We start from the raw sequence: 18,785 nt of genomic DNA, 5'->3' as shown, positions 1-18,785 counted from the left end.
ACTTCGAGAGCCTAGGTTATTATGTGAGCTCTTGGACAATTTTCGGAACCACTGGGTCTTTGGCAATCTTTAGACAGCTTGAGAATATCAAGAAATTCTGATACTCTAAAATCTTCCACGACAACAAGAAAAAAATTCACGACTAAAGAATTACTGAGCTCCGGATCGAGATCTTTCTGACGTCTAGCAGCTCTTTTAAGCCACTTGGGAACTTGAAGAAGCTCATATACTCTGTAAATTTTCCAAATTTCTACGACTACACGATGTATGGTCGACTCCCGGAACATTACGAACTGAAAGAGCTTCAAGAATTTGTGGTACTCGGAGACAACTCCAAGAATTTGCGGTGCTCAGAACTGTTCAATCTCCAGCAACCTTTAGGGCTCGCGGGAATATCAACATACTCTTGTACTCCCCGACTACAAAAACTGTATCAGTCCCGGAACACTCCAGCAAGCTTCGGGAATTCCAGCAGAATTCCTGAAAAGTTCAACAAAATCCGGTACTCTGCGAACATTCAGAAAACTCACCATGTCTTAGTATTAAACTGCCTATAATCGCATATGGAAAAAGTAGGCGATGAAAAAATGGCAGTCGAAGTTAAGAAGTGCAATTCCCATGTTAATATTTGAAAAAGCATTGTAAAATTATTGATAATTTTTTCAAGTTAAAATCAGTTGCAATGGAGCTGGCATGTTTTGTTATGGCAATTCAAAAATCAGAATTGTAACTTAACCTCTGGGCGATTGAATTTCAGGATGGGACTGATATGCGATTGCTTTTCTTGATGGCACAAACTGGCTTGACGTTGTTTCCATATCTTTCTTGATCACAATCCATACTGTTATCACATAATATGAAATTAGATGCCAATTGATAGTAGATAGCGTTGTTATCTCAAAATTGACGTAACTCCATATGGGACCAATATGCGATTATAGGATGTAAAGCTGAGTAATCTGCAGTGACATTTGAAGCTCTGGGAAATTTCAAGAAATGAAAGTACTCTACAATTTGTAGAATAACGGATTTTTTTTAATCCGTCGCGGACATGACGGTTACGATCAATTGTTACGCCATTGAGGTGATTTGCTGTGACATCCTTATTCTCGGAACCACTTCGAAACATTAAGTGCACAAATATCAGCTTCTACGACACGTGCAACATTCAAAGTGTTACCCCACGATTGCTCCACTGCATTTTGGGGTCTGAACGGTAATTTTGGCGTTTCATTTTGACTTTTGAGGACGTTTTGGCGATTGTTAGGTATTCAAAGCTATGTTTACGTTATTTTGGCATTTTCAATGTAGTTTGGAGATTTTAAAGGTTTTATTTGACGTTTGGTTGTTTTGCTATGTTGGAGGCATCCCTTTTTTCAGGGAGACCCATGAATTTTCATTTTGAAATTCCCGGTTTTTTTTTGGTTTTCCCGTTTCAAACATCAAAATATTCCCGGTTTTCCCGGTTTTTAATATTTAGTAAAAACTATGATTGCAATATTACGTTCTTTTCGAGGTACTTAGAATCAATTTGAATATATATTTTTTTAAGACTCAAGTCCTCTTATGATTGTAAAGCGCCAGAATATTCAAAGTACCAGAGATATGGATTTTTTAAGATCGCATAGTTGAACGCTTTTGGGCTGAGTGATAAGATCAAATTTTATAGGTAACGATTAAATTAAGAAATTGTTTTAGAAATCTGGAAGCTGATACGGAGCAAGACATTTTTTTAAAGATCGTGTACAGATCATCGATTGATCGTGAAGAAATTAAAGAAAAATCGAACGAAGCTCTGACAAGAATCTAGGATTAAGTCCTGACGAACTCATAGAAGAATTACAAGGGAGTTGTGGCGAGAACTTTAAGGAGAATTCCTTGGTGATTCTAAAGAGAATTGTATGCTGATTTTGAGGAGAATAGCAGAAGAGTTTTAAGGAGAGGAAATATACACATAATTTAAAGGGTTTTCTGATAATAATTTCAAATGAATACTGAGAAAGATTCACAAGGGCACTTTAAGCAAGAATCAAGAAAGATGTCGAAGGAATCGTGTTCTGAAGTAATAAAGTAAATAAAATGCTGTTAATATTTGAATTAAATTCTTAAGAAAGTTTCACAAAAATTCAGCACATAATTCCAAGGTATTCTGAGGAGAATTCCAAAGGATTTCTGAGGAAAGTTTTGCGAAAGGTCAAATAATTTCAAAGGATTAAGATCATTAAGAGCTGAATAAACCATTTATTTTTGAGCTGAAGAAAGATATGTTTGCTTGATTAAGCTCAAGCTGCTATTCAAGTATGTCTTACTTCAAATCTCCGGGTACATCGTACGGGTTGGACAAAGAGTGTGCGTTTGACTTGCACTGTCGCATTAATGGCCCTTCGCTCATTTTCAACTTCTATTCACTTTCCATACTGCCGTACTCTAACTATCTACCTACACACTTCTAAGACCATTCTCTAGCTAATAAATTATCACACTAGAGCTTCATGTTAGATAGCATTTCCAACCAACTCTAATCTAAAATTATGTTATCCGTTGACCATAAATGTTGGTCGTTTTTTAAATGAGCTTTGGAATTTTTAACTTTTTTCGCTGTGGTTAGATTTGTGTAATTATTACTTATTAAGATTGTTTTGCTTCAAGAAACACCAATTTGAAAAATGGTAGTCAAATAAGAAACATTTTACTAAATGTTCTCAAGCTTCGTACAAACTCAGCCAATCAAGCTCAAAACTTTACCAATAAACCTTAAATATTTCATCCACCAGTTGTATATTTTTCAGAAATGTTGATGCACGTACTGGAAAGTTTCAGCACTTTAAAAAATGTATTGAATCGACTAAAAAAACGGTGATTACTTTATTATTGCCAGTACTGTAATCAAAGTCATTTTTAAGTTATTTTTGGTGTTTCGACGTTTGAAGCCAAACTTCTGATTAGTCATTCAATTTTAAGGTCATTTTGCCGTTTCTAGACTATGTTGGCGACTTCAGCATTTTTAAAGCATTTTTTAGACGTTTCTAATGATGTGTTTGGCAATTTTTGGCGATTCCAAGTAAAATAGCTTGGGCTATCGGTTAACAGAGTGACGAACCAATATAACTGTATACTGTATAAAACTACTGTATTACTTTCATATTTATGTAAACTCCAATATACTACTGATAAAACAATTACTTTACCCTAGCAGACATGGGACAGCTATGCATTTATAGGCACCTTTCTAGTCAGTTTGAATTGGTTATGTCCAATCAGGTCACCAAATACTTGGGTGATATTTAGCAAAAACCACTCAATTTTGAATCTAGAAATTCTGAGCATTTTCCGATACTTGGGCCAAATCGAAGAGAATTTTACTACTCGAATTTAGGAAATTCGACAACTGGAACAGTATAACCCGAGGATAGCCATAATTGATAAAATATGCAAAAGTGTCTATTACTGCAGGAATCGTTTCAACCAAAATACATAGGATCAAATGGGCAACTCACCGAATAGGAATATCGCCAGTAGCCGAACGATGCCGTACTGCATATTGCGGTAGTTGAGCATAACATTCGCTAGGTGAGCGGCCAGCAGAGCATAGACGCCCCCACTGGCACCGACGAGGTAGACTTCAGGATCGAACACACTGGTTCCTGTTCGGGGGCAAAATGAGAAAATGTTCAGTTAGAATTTTCGAAAATACGATAGCCATGAGCAGCAGTGCCGGAAGAGGACTTACCTAGTGAACCAGCGAGTACACCTGCCAGATAGACGCAACCTATCCTAGTTGATCCGTGTACCATCTCCAATGGTAGCCCAACTAGGAGTTGCACGACTAGGTTAAAACCCAGATGGAACCATCTGTAACAACAATAGCAATGTTAGAAAATTTGGCCAGCTAGAAGTCAAATCGTTCGGAGAACTTACCCGGCATGTAGAACCATGTAGAACAGAAACCGCCAGACTTCGTGCCGTTTGTCTGGCCGGTAGATGAACATCGAATCGATCGGAACCGGACCGGCCGGATCCGCTTGACCCGAGGTAAGCGTGTGGTAGGTGAAAAACCCCAACTGCAAAGGCAAAGAAACAATCAAAATCGGATCTTGTAGACGGACGACAGGCTGTCGCCCCTGAAAGTGGGCCAACGTGTGACTGTGAGAAAGGGAAAGAGAGACATCCAACGCAGCAGATTCTTCCAGGCTGAGATCATTTCCTCATACCTACTAGACTTGATGCTGCTGCGCCGCAGTGATATAATAAAAATATAATAAAAAGGAAGGGTACATACCTCGACTAATGTAACTAATATCACAAATAATGGAGGCGGACAGCATGAATAATTGTCTGCATAATATTTTCGATCCCGCTCTTCGGGGAGCACTTCCATTGCAATTACGTGCACCATTCTGGAAGAAAAAGAACAGCAAGAAAAGAACAAAAATATCGGCGATAAGTGAAAAGAAAACGTTTTATTTCGCTCAGTGTGTGCAGCGAGGAGGGTTGGCTGGTATATCTGTATGAGCGCGTTGTACAAATTATCATTCAAACAGGTACCACCGCAGAGCGGTGGTGAGAGGGGGGGATGGAGGAGAACCTTCTTACCTCTTGAATAATGGTGGATCTTCAAATATCAGATGAAAATCGTTCTCCGAACAAACTTCACGATCGCGATGATGTACTGCACACTTGAAGCTACGCGACCGTTTGCCGCTCATCTGTCGGGAAACGAGAAGAAAAACGGAATGACATTAGCGATTATGATTTCAAACCAAACACACATCGGGGTAGGAACAGTGGAGGGTTGCGTTGCAAGACGTTGGAACGCAAAACCAAAGGGAATGGGAGAAAAATCGTTTAACATAAAACTGCAATCAAGCGGTGTAATATTTTTATTATTGCCATTATGGGAAGAGAAAAACACTTTGGAGAAAGTATAAATTAAAATAATTAAAATATTAGCTATTGTACTCCGAAAAATCGAGCTCATCAGCTCGAGCAAAGGGAGCGAGCGCGCTCGGCTAGCGCCGGGGCCGTGGTTGGCGGTTAATTTTCCCTCTTGAAAACAATTGCGAGAAAAGCTTCGCGGGTGCTGCTGTAACAATCGAAAATTTCCGAGAAAACAGCGCATTTAGCTAGTCTTGTCTGTAACTACACTATATTTTTTTTTTGTTCAAAGTCTCAGCCTCATATTAGGTAATTATGGGCACTTCTCTGTATGCCTCGTTTTCAGCTCAACTATTCCAAATCAGAGTCGAAAATTAGTGGTAAAAAAAGTAGATGCACCTCACCAGCGGCACCAGCAACAACAATCATCATTGCTATATAATACCAGTCGCAGCAGAGCGATCCAAAGTGAAATTGTGATTATTGTTTTGATGACGCCCGTTTTCCCACCGACCGACAACCCGCGAAGCCCAAAATCTGAGCCTGCTGAAATGCCTACCGACCGACCGACCGACCGTCAGTCGCAGAAACAAGCATACTTAATAACAATCGCATCATTAGCTAAATGCGAAAGTGGGCGCATCGCTGAAGCTCCAGCAACAAACCGCCGCGGCATACGAAGATTGTTTTAGGCGATTATTATTAGCAGTACTTTCCAAAATTCGCAAAATCGCTTGAAAGACGGACCACCGAACCTTGAAGAAATGGCTAAAATTAGAACCTCAGAAAGAGAAGGCTGACGGACAGTCTTCGATGGGGGGTTGTAGCTAATTTGGAATTGCATTGCCGACGCAAGCTTCACGCTCTGATCAAATGCACTAACTGTGGATTTCGGGTTCTACTTTGTACGAAAAAGAATTCTGTTATTAGCCCTAATCCCCCTAATTCGGTTACTGTTTCAGTAAGGGAACGTGCACAAATGACGTAGAATTTGAAAGTTTCAGAAGTTGCGACCAGCCATGTATTAGGTACAGCCAAATATGCTACGAGGGGAGGAAGGGGGTCTAAAATTGGTCAATAATATGCTACGTCATTTATGGATGGTCCCTAAGATTGCCAATACTGTAATGATCGACTCGTTAATCCAAACCCCAATAATCCGGAAAATGTCAGATTAAAAAATGTAAACAAGCATTTAAATGCGTTGATTGTACTTTCAGTTTTTGAACATTAATACAGAAAGCATCGAGGGGGTGATGCAGGAGAGATTTTGTTTTGCTTTGGTTAGCTGCGCGCACGCTGAGTAGATAGAAAGAAGACTGATGACGATTCTGAAGATTTCCTGCAAAAAGATGATGCACGATGCAAGTAGATGCGAGAAATGAAAGAAAATTTTTCGTAGATTGATTCGCTAGTGTTAGATTTTTCGTGAATCTATAATTGCGATTAAGATGTGAAGCCCCCCTCAGAGAGCATGCTATTTTTATGTTTTGGTATTTTGGTATAGGTTTGACAGTCGGATTATCGAATCAACCTTTTCTGGTTATTTCGTTTGTTTTGGTAAGATTAGCTTGGGGATTCTGTACATTGAATTTGCCTATAGGGATGTCCGATTTTTCCAATACATCGATTAATCGATTATTTGTTTATTGATAGAAATCGATTTCGATTCATTTCCATGATACAAACAAATAGTAAATTTAAATTATAACTAATAAATAGCTACTAGAAAACCGATCATGCTCGAAAAATCTTCTTCGCGTTCTTCCTTTTAGATAGGGTGGTCACTAGATTTAAGAAATTCAATTTCCGTTTTTCCGGTCTTTCACGGATGCCCATAATATTTTTTTTCTGGTTTCATGTGAACAGCAAAATATTGTAAAAAACAAAGTCCAGCATGGTGGATTTGGTCCATAAGGATTTTGGATTTAACTATTTAGACTTGGAACTTGCTCTAAAGTTGGCCCAGTTGACACTCATTTCGCAAGATCTGCTAACTCAATCTCATATTGCAATGAAGATCCGGATAGCTGGAGTTGACCCATGAAGCATGCTAGTACGGTCATTAAGGTTGATCAATAATGCCTCATAACAAACATTTAATTGCTGACTCTTAATTGAGATGAACTAGCCTATGGCTAACAATCTCAAAATTAAAAAATACTGACTCTTATAAGTGACTTAAGCTGATTCATACGACCTCTAAAGTGTACTGCTTATAAGTATATCACTGTTGAAAAAACTATTTAAGTACAACACTGTTGAAAATTTATTTCTTCGTGGGCTCTTACCGATGACATTTCCTACTATTGGTATTTTTCATGATACTTTCTGAACAAAACATGTAACTTGTTAGTGCACATTGGAATATACCGGTAGTTTGTAATCGAATCCAATGGATAACTCAGTTTCCTATAAAATTCCATATGTTATGCTTTTATGGGTAGTGTACTGGAATTAAGTGATATATCCTTTGTAGTTGTTCCAGGAGGCTGAAGGTGTGCCGTAAAAAGTTAACATTAAGCTCTCCAAATTTGACTAATACGACCTCTGAACTTCATCCATACGAAAACTGAGAATGTACACCGTGTCCAATATATTCTCATACACCTTTTCATCTTGTCGTAGTGGTGAAGCTACAGTTCATACACTTTATATGGATTGGTGTAATCTTGCACTGTGTTTACACAAACCATTGACGGTTCTGTTTGCTTATTTTCATTCAGTATCCATCTTTTATCAACGATGAAAGAATTTCGTGCTGTGGTAATAAAAAAGTTTTTGGAAGGAGAGCGCCCTGGCGCTATTTTCAAGAGTTTGCAGAATCTGGGAGTAAAGCGGGATTTTGTGTATCGAACCATTAGAAGGTACCGTGAGACTTCCTCGTTAGATGACCGGAAAAGATCCGGCCGAAGACGTTCAGCTAGGACTGAACGAGTGATTAAGACCGTCAGGGAACGAGTTCGACGAAAATCACAACGCTCTGTACGTAAAATGGCCGCGGATCTCAATGTCTCGAAATCGACCATGCACAATGTGCTCAAGCAGGACCTGGGATGCCAAGCTTTCAAGAAACGTAAAGTTCACAGAGTTTCGGAACCTTCCAAGAAGAAACGGCTTGAAAGAGCAACTCTCCTACTATCGCGGCACGCTGGACGAGACTTTGTCTTTTCCGATGAAAAATTATTTGTCCTGCAGCAGTCTCACAATGTCCAAAACAACAGGTTGTGGGCGTGTAGGTCCAGGGACATCCCAGATAGGGACAGAAACATTCCACGGTTCCAAAGCGCCGCTTCCGTGATGGTACTGGTGTTGTTCACACAACACTGGTGCTGGGCTTGTTCACACAAGTTCCTTGCAATCAACCTATAAGGCCTATGAAGCTGGTCTGTTATGCCTTCAACCATTTGTAATATGTAATCTGACATCCATAAATTTCGGTTGGCAACTCCAATAGTGATAATTTTTCTCTGCACCGACGATACAATAATTCAACATATTTGAGCAACCCTAAAAGAATAAAAACTACGCACAGTGCCACAATCAACGTTGAAACTTGCAATACCCAAAGCAAGACCCAAACATGAAATCAATATCAATCCTTCCGAAAACTAATCATCACCGGCTAATTTGACTATTAACGTTCGCCGGACGACGACGGACAATAAGCGCCACGATCCACGATACACCGCATCGTCACACCCGCAGGGCGACCAAACTGTGGGAAACAGTTTATCGGAGGTGAAAAATTCTCCCATAAACAAACGAGTCCACACAAAAAAATAATAATAATACATGCACCAGTCCAGCACTAGAATGAAGTTCTTGTGGTGGACCCTCAACGACGACGACATGATCCAGAACTCTTGTGGGCGTCGTCGTCGCATCGGGCGCGCAATGGCTTTTGAGCCGCCAACGTGACAGTTGCCAAGGGCCACAGGCAACGACTACGACGACGGTGACCGATGAAGAGATATTTTCACTGTACAGCGTTGTTTGCGGTTGACTTGGATCGAGCTGGAGGGGGGCAAACGGAAAAACAAGCACACCTATTGTTTTATCAATCTTTGGCTCGCGAGCGTCTTGACAATAAAAGTTGTAATGCCCTCGTCGTGGAAGATGAGGAAAATCGCTGGCACATGACATTTTTCTTCGCCGCCGCCCCGTTGCACATTGTTTTCTGGGACCCACGCGGTGGTGGACAAACAATTAGGAGACAAGGGGAAGGGAGATTGAAATTCCAGCATAATTACAACTTGCGGTCCCCAGGTAATTAAGGTGATACGCGTCAAAAACGCTCCAGGCTGGGTAACGTTCACGCATTCGGGAAAGTAATGCACCGCACGACGACAACGACGACGACGACGGTCGCCAGGACGGTTCACGTTCCGGTTCGATAACCGTACACAGGCACTCACACACACAGGTAGATGCAACCAGTTTGACGGATATAGCTTCTGGAGTAGTTAATTAAAATCTTTCCTCTTAAACCCGGGGTTTAATTACGGAAAAAAGGGGTTTATTAGACCAGGGGAGTGTACTGGAATAACTAGAACATTTATTTCGCTTGGTAATCTTCATAATTGATTACAGTATACCATAAACAATGGATTAAGGCGGGTCGCACCGCCGCAACGACGTAACGCAGGCAGGCAGGCAGGGAAGCAACGGCGTTTCGGAGGAAAAATTGACGTTTTGATGCGTTTTAAAATCAAGATAAGAACGCCCCGCTCGCTTGCTCGCTCCCATCAGAACACAAAACCGTTCTGCGCCAGAGGACGTCCGTCATTATTATCAACATTCGCTCGTCAAAACGAGGCAGCTTTTGCTTTGAAGTTTTTCGTCTAATAACTGGCAATTATGACATCAAACCAGAAGAGTTCTAGACGTCCGATTTCGATCTAATACGCGCACGCAGACGTTGCCAACCTCTAGAGCAGCGGCGGAAGGAACAGGTGGGCGCTTGCTGTCTTCCGTCAACCGCAGCGTTGATGCGCCAACCGATTAAAGTGTCAAACAATGTGTACCGGAATGACACTTTAGTTTTCCCGGATGACAGCTAGTAAACAATCGATTCATGCCCAAAAAAAACTAAAGAGGACGCGACACCGCGAGGGCAATTGTAACCGAAAGCCAGCAGGCCATGAAATTATCTCCTCCGTTCTCTGGGTGGCTATTGTTTTCACCGTGACTAGGAATTTTTGATGCCCCTTTATTTTTTTTTGCTGCGAACGGTTAATTATCTGGACAAAAAATTGAAAACAATATTTTCGGGTCCCGCGGTGATGGTGCAGTGGTTCCCACTCGTTACGCGGCCGCGAGAATCCGACGTGTAATCTACCCATTTCGCGGCTGACAGCGGGCTCCGCTGGGGTCGCATTAAATGCTAATTCCCTACTAGCGGAGGAGGCGGCGCAAGAAGGTCGGATTGACGAGCTACTCGGCTAATTGTGCACTGAATACATTAAACATTTCATAACAAGCCATCGAAACTCGAGCAGCAGCTGTCAGCTTGCAGAGTGTGCGTTGATCTGGCTTTTTATTGCCGCTAACATGCCAAATATTTGCATTCGGTTTGCGCGATCGTTTAAGGATCATTAAACTGACACCTTATACTTTTGGCATCGTTAGGATTGAGAGGGTACCTATTTTCTCAGACAGAGACTTTGAACGGGTTCAGGTCAACAGGTGTTCAGATCGGTTGACAAGTATATCGCCAGTACGAACGACGCACTCCCACTGAGACCTCGCAGGGACCTCCGTCGTAATCTTACACGAGTCATCATACCAACGACGACGAGTCGGTCGGCAAACCCAACGAAACACGCACACCCGTACGAAGAAGAAGAAGGGCATGCAATCGAGTGGGAAGGGTTCCTTGAACCTGTCTGCTGCAGTTCCCCACATTTTTTTCGTCGGTTTTTTAATCGCTTCAGCTGGTGCCCTCGACTTTGCATTGCGCCTTGAAGACCTTTTTCGCCTTCCTAACCAATACACCTTTGCACGCTTCAAATGGCAACACGCCAGCTAGCCAGCCAGCCAGCACCCAGATGGCGAAAACCTTCGCCTTCCGCACTCACCAACCAGCCTATATATCAACAACCATGAGAAGGGATAGTTATGTTAACTTCAAGTTCGTTGTTTAATGAAATGAAAAAAAATGCAGTACTAGGCACCGGACACGGCAGCGGCAGCATTAGGAAAAGCGCAAGAATTGTATACAAATTGCGAAATATTTATTATAATAAATAGCAACAAAACGTTCTACTCCGCTGAGCACATTCCAGAGCGCGGAATCTCAAGGCAGTCTCAGGCAGAAGCCAGCTAGCTAGTGCAAAAATGGGCTGCTGTGAGTGTGCGAGTCTATTGTTCACTGCTCCGTCCGTACCCACGGCCATACAATGAGCATGAGAGTTAACTGTCAAATGCTGCCGGGGCGAAGGTATGTATGTGTGACGTCACCGAGAATCTCACGCCTAGCCTACTGCTGAGTCCGCGGAGTAGAAATCAGGGTGATAAAATCTGACTTTTCTCTGTTAAATAATTCATCGGCTGCCTCTTTCTCTGCTGTGCGCTTCTTCTTTCACGGGGGGTTCCTCCTGTAAACAACAACACGTCCACACAAACAGCCAATTGCCTTGGACTTGAAGAAGGGGAAAAAATCATCCGTAATAAAAAGAGGCAAAGGAAAATATAATTTAAATTCATGTTGTTCTTGTAATTTCAATGAATTTTATATGTGTTTCCGGTACAAGCTAATCGGTAGAGGTCACTCGGGTAACGCGCGCGGCAGCGGCGACGGTAGGGGGTAAATTCCGAGAGCTGCTCACTGTTATAACCTGTGTCGGTCAGGAAGCACGGTCAAAGACGATCATCTTAACACGGGCTGGGCTGGATGCAAGCACGAGAGGACAGCAGCAGCGAAGGAAAGGCGAGTAGGAAGGTAGTGAATCCGAAATAAAAAGTAGCAACTATAAACCTGACCTGCAGGAAACAACATCTTCACCAAAGAGGAGGACGGACGGTCCGAAGGCGCGCAACTACAACTCGTTTCGGTTACAGCCCATGAAAAATGATAGAAACAATATGAAATAATAACGTTCCCATCAATTAATTATATTATTTCTCAGTTAACTCCCTTGGACTACCGCTCCGTCCGATTTTCGGCATCGTGAGATTTTGCTGCCTTAGTAGAAAGGGAGCCGGCAGAGGGCACATACGAAAGAGAAAAGAGGTCGAAAATAACTCCGTAACATGATCATCAGCATCATCATTCTTTTATTGAAACAATTAGATCAGATCTCGAGAGCCGTTCGTCCATGTGCAAACAGAGGGCTGCGCGGCCGCCGCCGCCGCGTGCGGAAATCGTGCACTGTTCCTTCGAGGTACAACAGCAGTCAACAAGGAGGATGATGATAGCCCGCACACGCCTTCCTGTTTACACCTGCAGCAACAGCAGATTTCATCGGTATCCTCCAGAGTGAGCGCCAGTTTAGGGCGGCTGGAAAGGGCGTAATCGGTTGTCCGGTTGTGGCAATTTGCTGGCTTAACCTCAAATTACCGCACTGGTTCGTTAGCGGGGCTGAGATAGACGTCGTGTTGCACCTGCCCTCGTTTCAACACCGTCGTCGTCGTTCATCCTGAACGTCGCAGTTCCGGAGCAAATTAGTTCCGAAGGTTATTGGAAACCGACGATCCGTCAAATTAAAACATGACGAAGAGCTTTTCAGAATTCGCTGTGTTTGGGAGCCACCCGCCCGGTAGACGTAAACAAACAAACGAATGTCAAATCGGGCGGCTGCTTCTCGGCGGCCGCCGCCGCCGCGATGCGTTGTTCGATATGAGTGAAAATAACGCATGGAGCAGCGCGCGTGATTATCTCCGGATAATGGGGGTCTTAAATATGCTTAGGCTCTCGTTTCACCTCAACGTGAGCACGCGGTCCGGGTATCATCCTTACGGATCAGACATTATAAGTAGCTTGTTTACAAAGATTTTGACACGCAGTATCAGGGTTCTCTCGTCGCCACCCGGCCATGATGGAACGAGCGCTCGATCGTTGGTCAATTTGAATACAATTAGAACACACTTCGCGGTTCGCTTGCGATAGCGATCATCAGCTCAAGTTTTCACACCTCCCGTCGACTAGAGCTCACGCGTTCCGAATCTGGTTAATTTTATAAGGCCCCCATTCGCTCCCTTTATGCCCTCAGGTAACAATTCAACCGCCACCCGCCTCCGCCTTCGCTTCCACTCGAAATTATTTATAATTATCCGAATGTAAACATTACATAAACACCGATTTCCTGTTCTACTTTTGCAAGGCGCTACTGCTGCTGGTGCACCGTACTCTACTGTTGCTGCGGGAAAATTAATGCTTTCTTGCCCAATGGGGGCGAAAGAGCATCCAGGAGCCGTTGCTGCCGCCGGGCGGAGGCCCCGCTAATTTACAGCGGTATTTAGTGTTCGCCCCCAAAAAATCACTTTAGCCCAGTGAAACAGAAAACCGAAAATTAAATCTCGCCAAAAACAACAGTAATAATCTTCTCCGCACCTTCTGCCCACTTCGGGTACTGCAGCAAGCGCAATAGGTCAAGCCAAGATGAAATGAGTGGTATTAATGCGCTCTAAACAGTTTAATAGAGTGGTTAAACAGTGCGCGCGGGAAACATAATTTCACTTTGTGCGTAGGTTCGAGAGCGGGAGGAGTTGTTGTTTTTTTTTTTATTTATTTGGGAGGGAATTATGGCGGTGCTTGGGAAGAGGAAGGTTTCCCTCACCTTCATTTGTAGGGCGCGGGGCTCTGGGGTGGCGGTGCTGCAACCGAAATGGGAGTAGGTGAAAATTTAAATGCTCCTGATTATTGCGGGAATGATGTAGCTTCGTGAACGGGAAGAAATGCAGTTTTTTTTAGGAAGCTGATGCAATTGTAAAAAAGCTAAGGGGCTGTCCATATTCTACGTGGACGCTTTAGGGGAGGAGGAGATTGGCAAGTGTTCACGGTATATGTAATTTTCTCTTAATTTGTTTAGATGATGGACCACGTGGTTTATAAATTATGCTACATTTGATGAAATTACACGCTAGGAAGTATTTGTAAATTACATCTCGTTATTTTAGCACACGTCGGTGGCCTTAGAGCAACCGTTTTTGCTTACTGAGCAGAATATCCTGAGTCTAATCTCAAGCCCATCCACATCAAGATTCGTCAATCGTTTTATTTGTTAATATGACTACATGGTAATAACAGCAACACGATGATTAAAAAGGAGCTCGTTAGCCTAGTAGCAAACGTTTTTGCTTACTGAGCAGAAGACCGTGGGTTCAATCCCAAGCTCCTTCGCGTATACGATCGTTAGGACATCAATTCAGCTCATCGTTTACCAAAACGAACCCTGCTGCAAACCCAACCCTCTTACCCAACATCCCTGTGATTCCTCGTGGAAGTGCAGAGGACTCCTCGGCTTCCATCAAAGCGAGTGTCACGTCCTACCCATTCCTTTCTTGATCTGCGTTCAGGCGCGGCTGGCGCTGGTATTGCCTTATTCGAGATCACCAGTTTATTGGTTCTCTGTGTAATTACAGCTGGTCTGGCAATAACAGAGTAGCAACCGTGGGCGGTCAATCATGCTCATGCTCATGCTCATCTCATCATTTTAGCACACGTTGAAAAAAAAAACTCGATTTTAACAACACGAAAATTTTAACTATCTGTAATTGTTCTAAAATAGCATTTTTTTTCAACAGGATTCCTTTAGGGAGCATTGATTCTGTTTTGTAAAGCCATTTTAGCACTCAATTGTGACGCGTCGAAAAGGGTCTCGATTTAGGCAACATAGATGAAGCAGTTGTGTTGCCAAAAACGAGATCTTGCTGTAATATAATGTATCTGACAGTTAATTGTCATGATGGCCTTGACCCATATAAAACAAAAAAAGGCGTCAGAGAAACATAATTTAAATCTAGTCACAATTGGTTTTTAAATTAGTTCGATGTCGAATTCAAATGCTGATTCCACCGAAGAGAATGCCAGAATCATCGCAGACATTGCACTATGGGTCAGGAATGCAATCTAACGGGACAAAATTAATAGCTCCGAAACGAAGCATTTTAAAGGCTTGGTGTCTTCAGAAATGCTTCTCACAATAAAGGGTGTCCACGATGAAATTGCCACACACAAAATTGATTCGAAAAATTCGAGTTTTCATCCGATTGCCATCAAATTTTCAGGGGTTGAGAAATAACTATTAAACTTCATTTTACCATTTTACTCGTATTTTATTTACAGTCCATACGCAAATGCCCGCACCTTGGCCTTAACCCCGGCCATAAGATTCTGCACAACCTGTGAATCAACGGTTTTTTGCATGTAAACCCATACTTTCTTCAGTTCCTCGACTGTCTTCACTACCTTAGGTCGTTTAAGAAGGTGCTGCTTCATAATCGCCCAGTACTTCTCGATGGGGCGGAGCTCCGGAGTGTTGGGAGGGTTGAACATTTTTGGCACGAAATTGACCTTATTGTCCGCATACCACTTCAGCACGTCCTTGGAGTAGTGGCATGAGGCCAAATCCGGCCAGAAGATTGTTGGGACGTTGTGGGCCTTCAGGAGAGGAAGCAGCCGCTTCTGGAGGCACTCTTTTATGTACACCTGTCCGTTCATCGTGTCCTGGGTCACGAAAGGTGCACTCCGCTTCCCGCACGTGCAGATGGCTTGCCAAACCAGGAATTTCTTCGCAAATTTGGACATCTTCTGAGTGCGGACATGCTCCGGAACGCTGAACTTATCCTTGGCCGTGAAAAACAGGTTGCCGGGGATCTGTTTGAAGTCAGCCTTCACATATGTTTCGTCGTCCATGATGCAGCATTCAACTTTCGTCAGCATGTTGAGGTACAACTTCCTGGCACGGGTTTTGGCGGACTTGTTCTGCTTCTCGTCGCGATTAGGGGCCTTTTGTACTTTGAACGTTCGAAGCCCAGCCTTAGTTTTGGCCTTCTGGACAAAACTTCGGCTTAGGTGCAGCTTCTTAGCCACATCCCTAACGGAGGCGTTCGGATTTCGGTTGAAGGCCCCAACTACGCGGTTGTGATTTTTGGTGTTGTACGGAATACTTTTTCCTTCACTTCTGGGCTTCCGATCGGTGGTCAACCGTTCCTCGAACCGCTTAATCACTCGCGACACCGTGGAATTCGCGATTCCCAACGTTTTAGCGATGGAACGATGCGAGAGATCCTTGTTCTCGTGATGAATGCGCAAGATTTTATCACGCACGAGCTGTTCTTTCGACTCCATTTCCGCGAGTTTTGATCACAGGACTTTAAAACTGTAATGCACTATGAACTAAATCCACCCAAATTTTCATTAAATTCTACCCAACGGTTAAAAAGTTAGAGCAATTTCATAGTGTGGCAATTTCATCGTGGACACCCTTTAATAAGGACCATCTATTGAAATCAACAGATAGTTTGATACTCAACAGCATATATGGCACCAACATTTAACTTTTCTCTCTGATATATGACTAAGACGTCAAGTTCTATAGACATCAAAATTCCACAGCCTAATGTTTTCGAGTTATTTGAAAAGCAGGAAATATTTGTTGAAAAAACTGAATTAGTGGATCCTAGGATAAGATCATCCACAAAGAATATACAGGCTATTTCAAAACTTCCAATATTTGGATAGAATTCCTTACTTCGGTCAGAACTTAATCTACCCAAAAATATGTAAACTAAGTTGGGAATGACAAGTTGATAAATGAACAACATCGATCGGATTCAGGTTGATGTTGTGCATTTGTCAACTTGTCATTCTTAACTTAGTTTACTCATTTTTGGGAAGGTTCAGTTTTAACCGATCTGGGTGGATTCCACCCATATTTTTGTAATTTTGAAATAGCGTGTAGAGATTATAATGTTTCATTGTTTTGTTCCAGGATGTGTATTTCTACGTTGTGTTACTGACGAAGTAGGCACAATTTCTTCCATCGGAATACCACTTCAACTTCGCTCTTCTTTGGTGCTTGTGGATGCTTTTGCTACCTCCGACAGGCATCCGACAGGCCAGGACTGGATGTCAGAACGATACTTTTTTGTTTTACATTAAATTTTTCGAACTTAAATACTATGTCGGCACAATAAAATGCAATCACAGAAACAGAACACTATTGAAAGATAAAAAATAACAAATGCACAACATAAACACAATACTACAATAAACAGTGGTGTCCATCCCGTTGTGGATCGCATCGTTACCATGGCGCCAGAGGTGGTAGAGCCCAGCGCCAATGGCACGATCCATTATACTGCCCCCCAAAGACGATTTATTTTAAATAGCGATGCAAAAATTAGTGCATGATGGCATGTTTTTTAACGCTGCGGATCGATAACGCTGTGGTCCAAGTTACACTCGGGTCCAATTGACGCTTGGGTCCAAATCCAAGCAAGGATGTCATGTCTTTCTTTTGGAGCTATTTGAAGTCTTGAGAGGAAAGTTCTTAACAGCACAGGATATTTCAATTTCTAAACCGGCATGTAAAGATTGAGAGAAATACAAGCGAAACAATTTTCGGGACCAGGCAACCCGAAACCGCAAACATAGTTTAAACATACTTGAAAACTCTCAAGATAACCCAAAAAGCATCAAAATTGCCCTAAAAAAGCAAAACAACAAACAAAGTGCCTAAGTGGATAATAATTGTCAAAATGGCCAAAAATCGATAAAATAGTCATTACTACTACCACAATAAAATTGTATAACAGAACGGCAAAACATGCCATGTCAAAATGGCGAAAAAAACATATGAACCGTGAAAACGGCCTAGAGGTAAGATTTAAATTCATATAAAATTTCTATATAATCTTGAAACCGCATGTTCAAGATGTTTGAATTCATACGCTGAGAAACGCTGAGATAGAGTCATTTGAGTTCAGGGATCAGCTTAAATGGTTGAAAACCGCAACTAAACTGTAGCGCGTTCTGTTCACACAGTACCGCAATTCGGTCTTTGTGCGGTCGCAGCCGTGGATTGCAAATCGCAGGCAGCTCCACGAACGATCTGTGGAATCGTTGAAATTCCTACAGTAAGTCGCTATTTCCGGCCGCGAGGACAATTTAGCGCCAACCGTGTCGTCGCCGTCGTTGCCGTCTCAGAAGCCAAGCGGACTTCAGATTCTGAATGAATCTACTACACTGCGCTGTGTGCCTGTATGCGGCGCGATGAAATGTGGTTTTATTGTTTGTCCAACACGGCTTCATGCTGCGCGCGAGTTCCACCACGCGCTTTCAATTTGTCATCGTGGCTTAATTCTTCTTCCGCTATTTTTCACTGCCGCCGAGCAGCCGAGCACTGATCAATTAAGATTATGAATGACAATGTGACGACTCGTCGCGCGGTTCGCAAGTGCTCCTCGAAATCTACTCGTCTTAATGAGGAAATTATGCAATTATAACTCGGACTGCCGCAAGCCTAGAGCTGGAGCGAAACATTTCTGTAACGAGATAATCATTCTGTCGCCACTGACTGGTGGTGACGTTGTCAAAAATTGCGCGGACCACATTCCCATGCCTAGATGCGGTTCAGTGACATCTTGAGCCAGTGTCGGGCTGCCTTAGGGGTGAAAGACAATAGAATCTTCCCAGAGCCAGAGAAATCCATAAATAAGGCAAAATTTGCTGCAGCCACCGAAGGCGACCTTATTATATAGGAGGACGTCGCGCGGTGGTCCTGTTTGGCCATAATTTTATTCAATAGTACATTATTTCTGCCGAGTTAACTCTGAATAGGAAAACGATCTCGGCGTCTCTCGCTGCCCCGGACCCGACCGTCGTTGGTCGGTCGATCGAGTTCAGATTACAATATCTATTGAAATTAATTGTAAATACCGCAGCAGTTGGTCATGTGGCTTCC

At 42.7% G+C, this 18,785-nt stretch overlaps 1 protein-coding gene across 2 annotated transcripts in view; it reads right to left on the bottom strand.

Annotated features, from left to right (window-relative positions):
- The window catches only part of stet (stem cell tumor), a 300,983-nt gene that overhangs the window by 3,935 nt on the left and 278,263 nt on the right, over positions 1-18,785 (bottom strand). For both annotated transcript variants that reach the window (XM_065219503.1, XM_065219504.1), the window contains 5 exons: positions 4,594-4,706; positions 4,280-4,397; positions 3,919-4,061; positions 3,731-3,852; positions 3,498-3,644 (listed from right to left, as the gene is read on the bottom strand). In XM_065219503.1, the coding sequence (XP_065075575.1) occupies positions 3,498-3,644; positions 3,731-3,852; positions 3,919-4,061; positions 4,280-4,397; positions 4,594-4,706 (643 nt within the window). The remainder of the gene's footprint in view (positions 1-3,497; positions 3,645-3,730; positions 3,853-3,918; positions 4,062-4,279; positions 4,398-4,593; positions 4,707-18,785) is intronic.

The sequence above is a fragment of the Ochlerotatus camptorhynchus genome, unplaced genomic scaffold (assembly GCF_037179485.1).
Source record: "Ochlerotatus camptorhynchus isolate MF236.1 unplaced genomic scaffold, CSIRO-AGI_Acam_v1.1 ptg000105l, whole genome shotgun sequence".
Taxonomy (NCBI): Eukaryota; Metazoa; Arthropoda; class Insecta; order Diptera; family Culicidae; genus Ochlerotatus; species Ochlerotatus camptorhynchus.
Note: the sequence above shows the minus strand (reverse complement) of the source record. Positions and strands in the feature narration are given on the sequence as shown.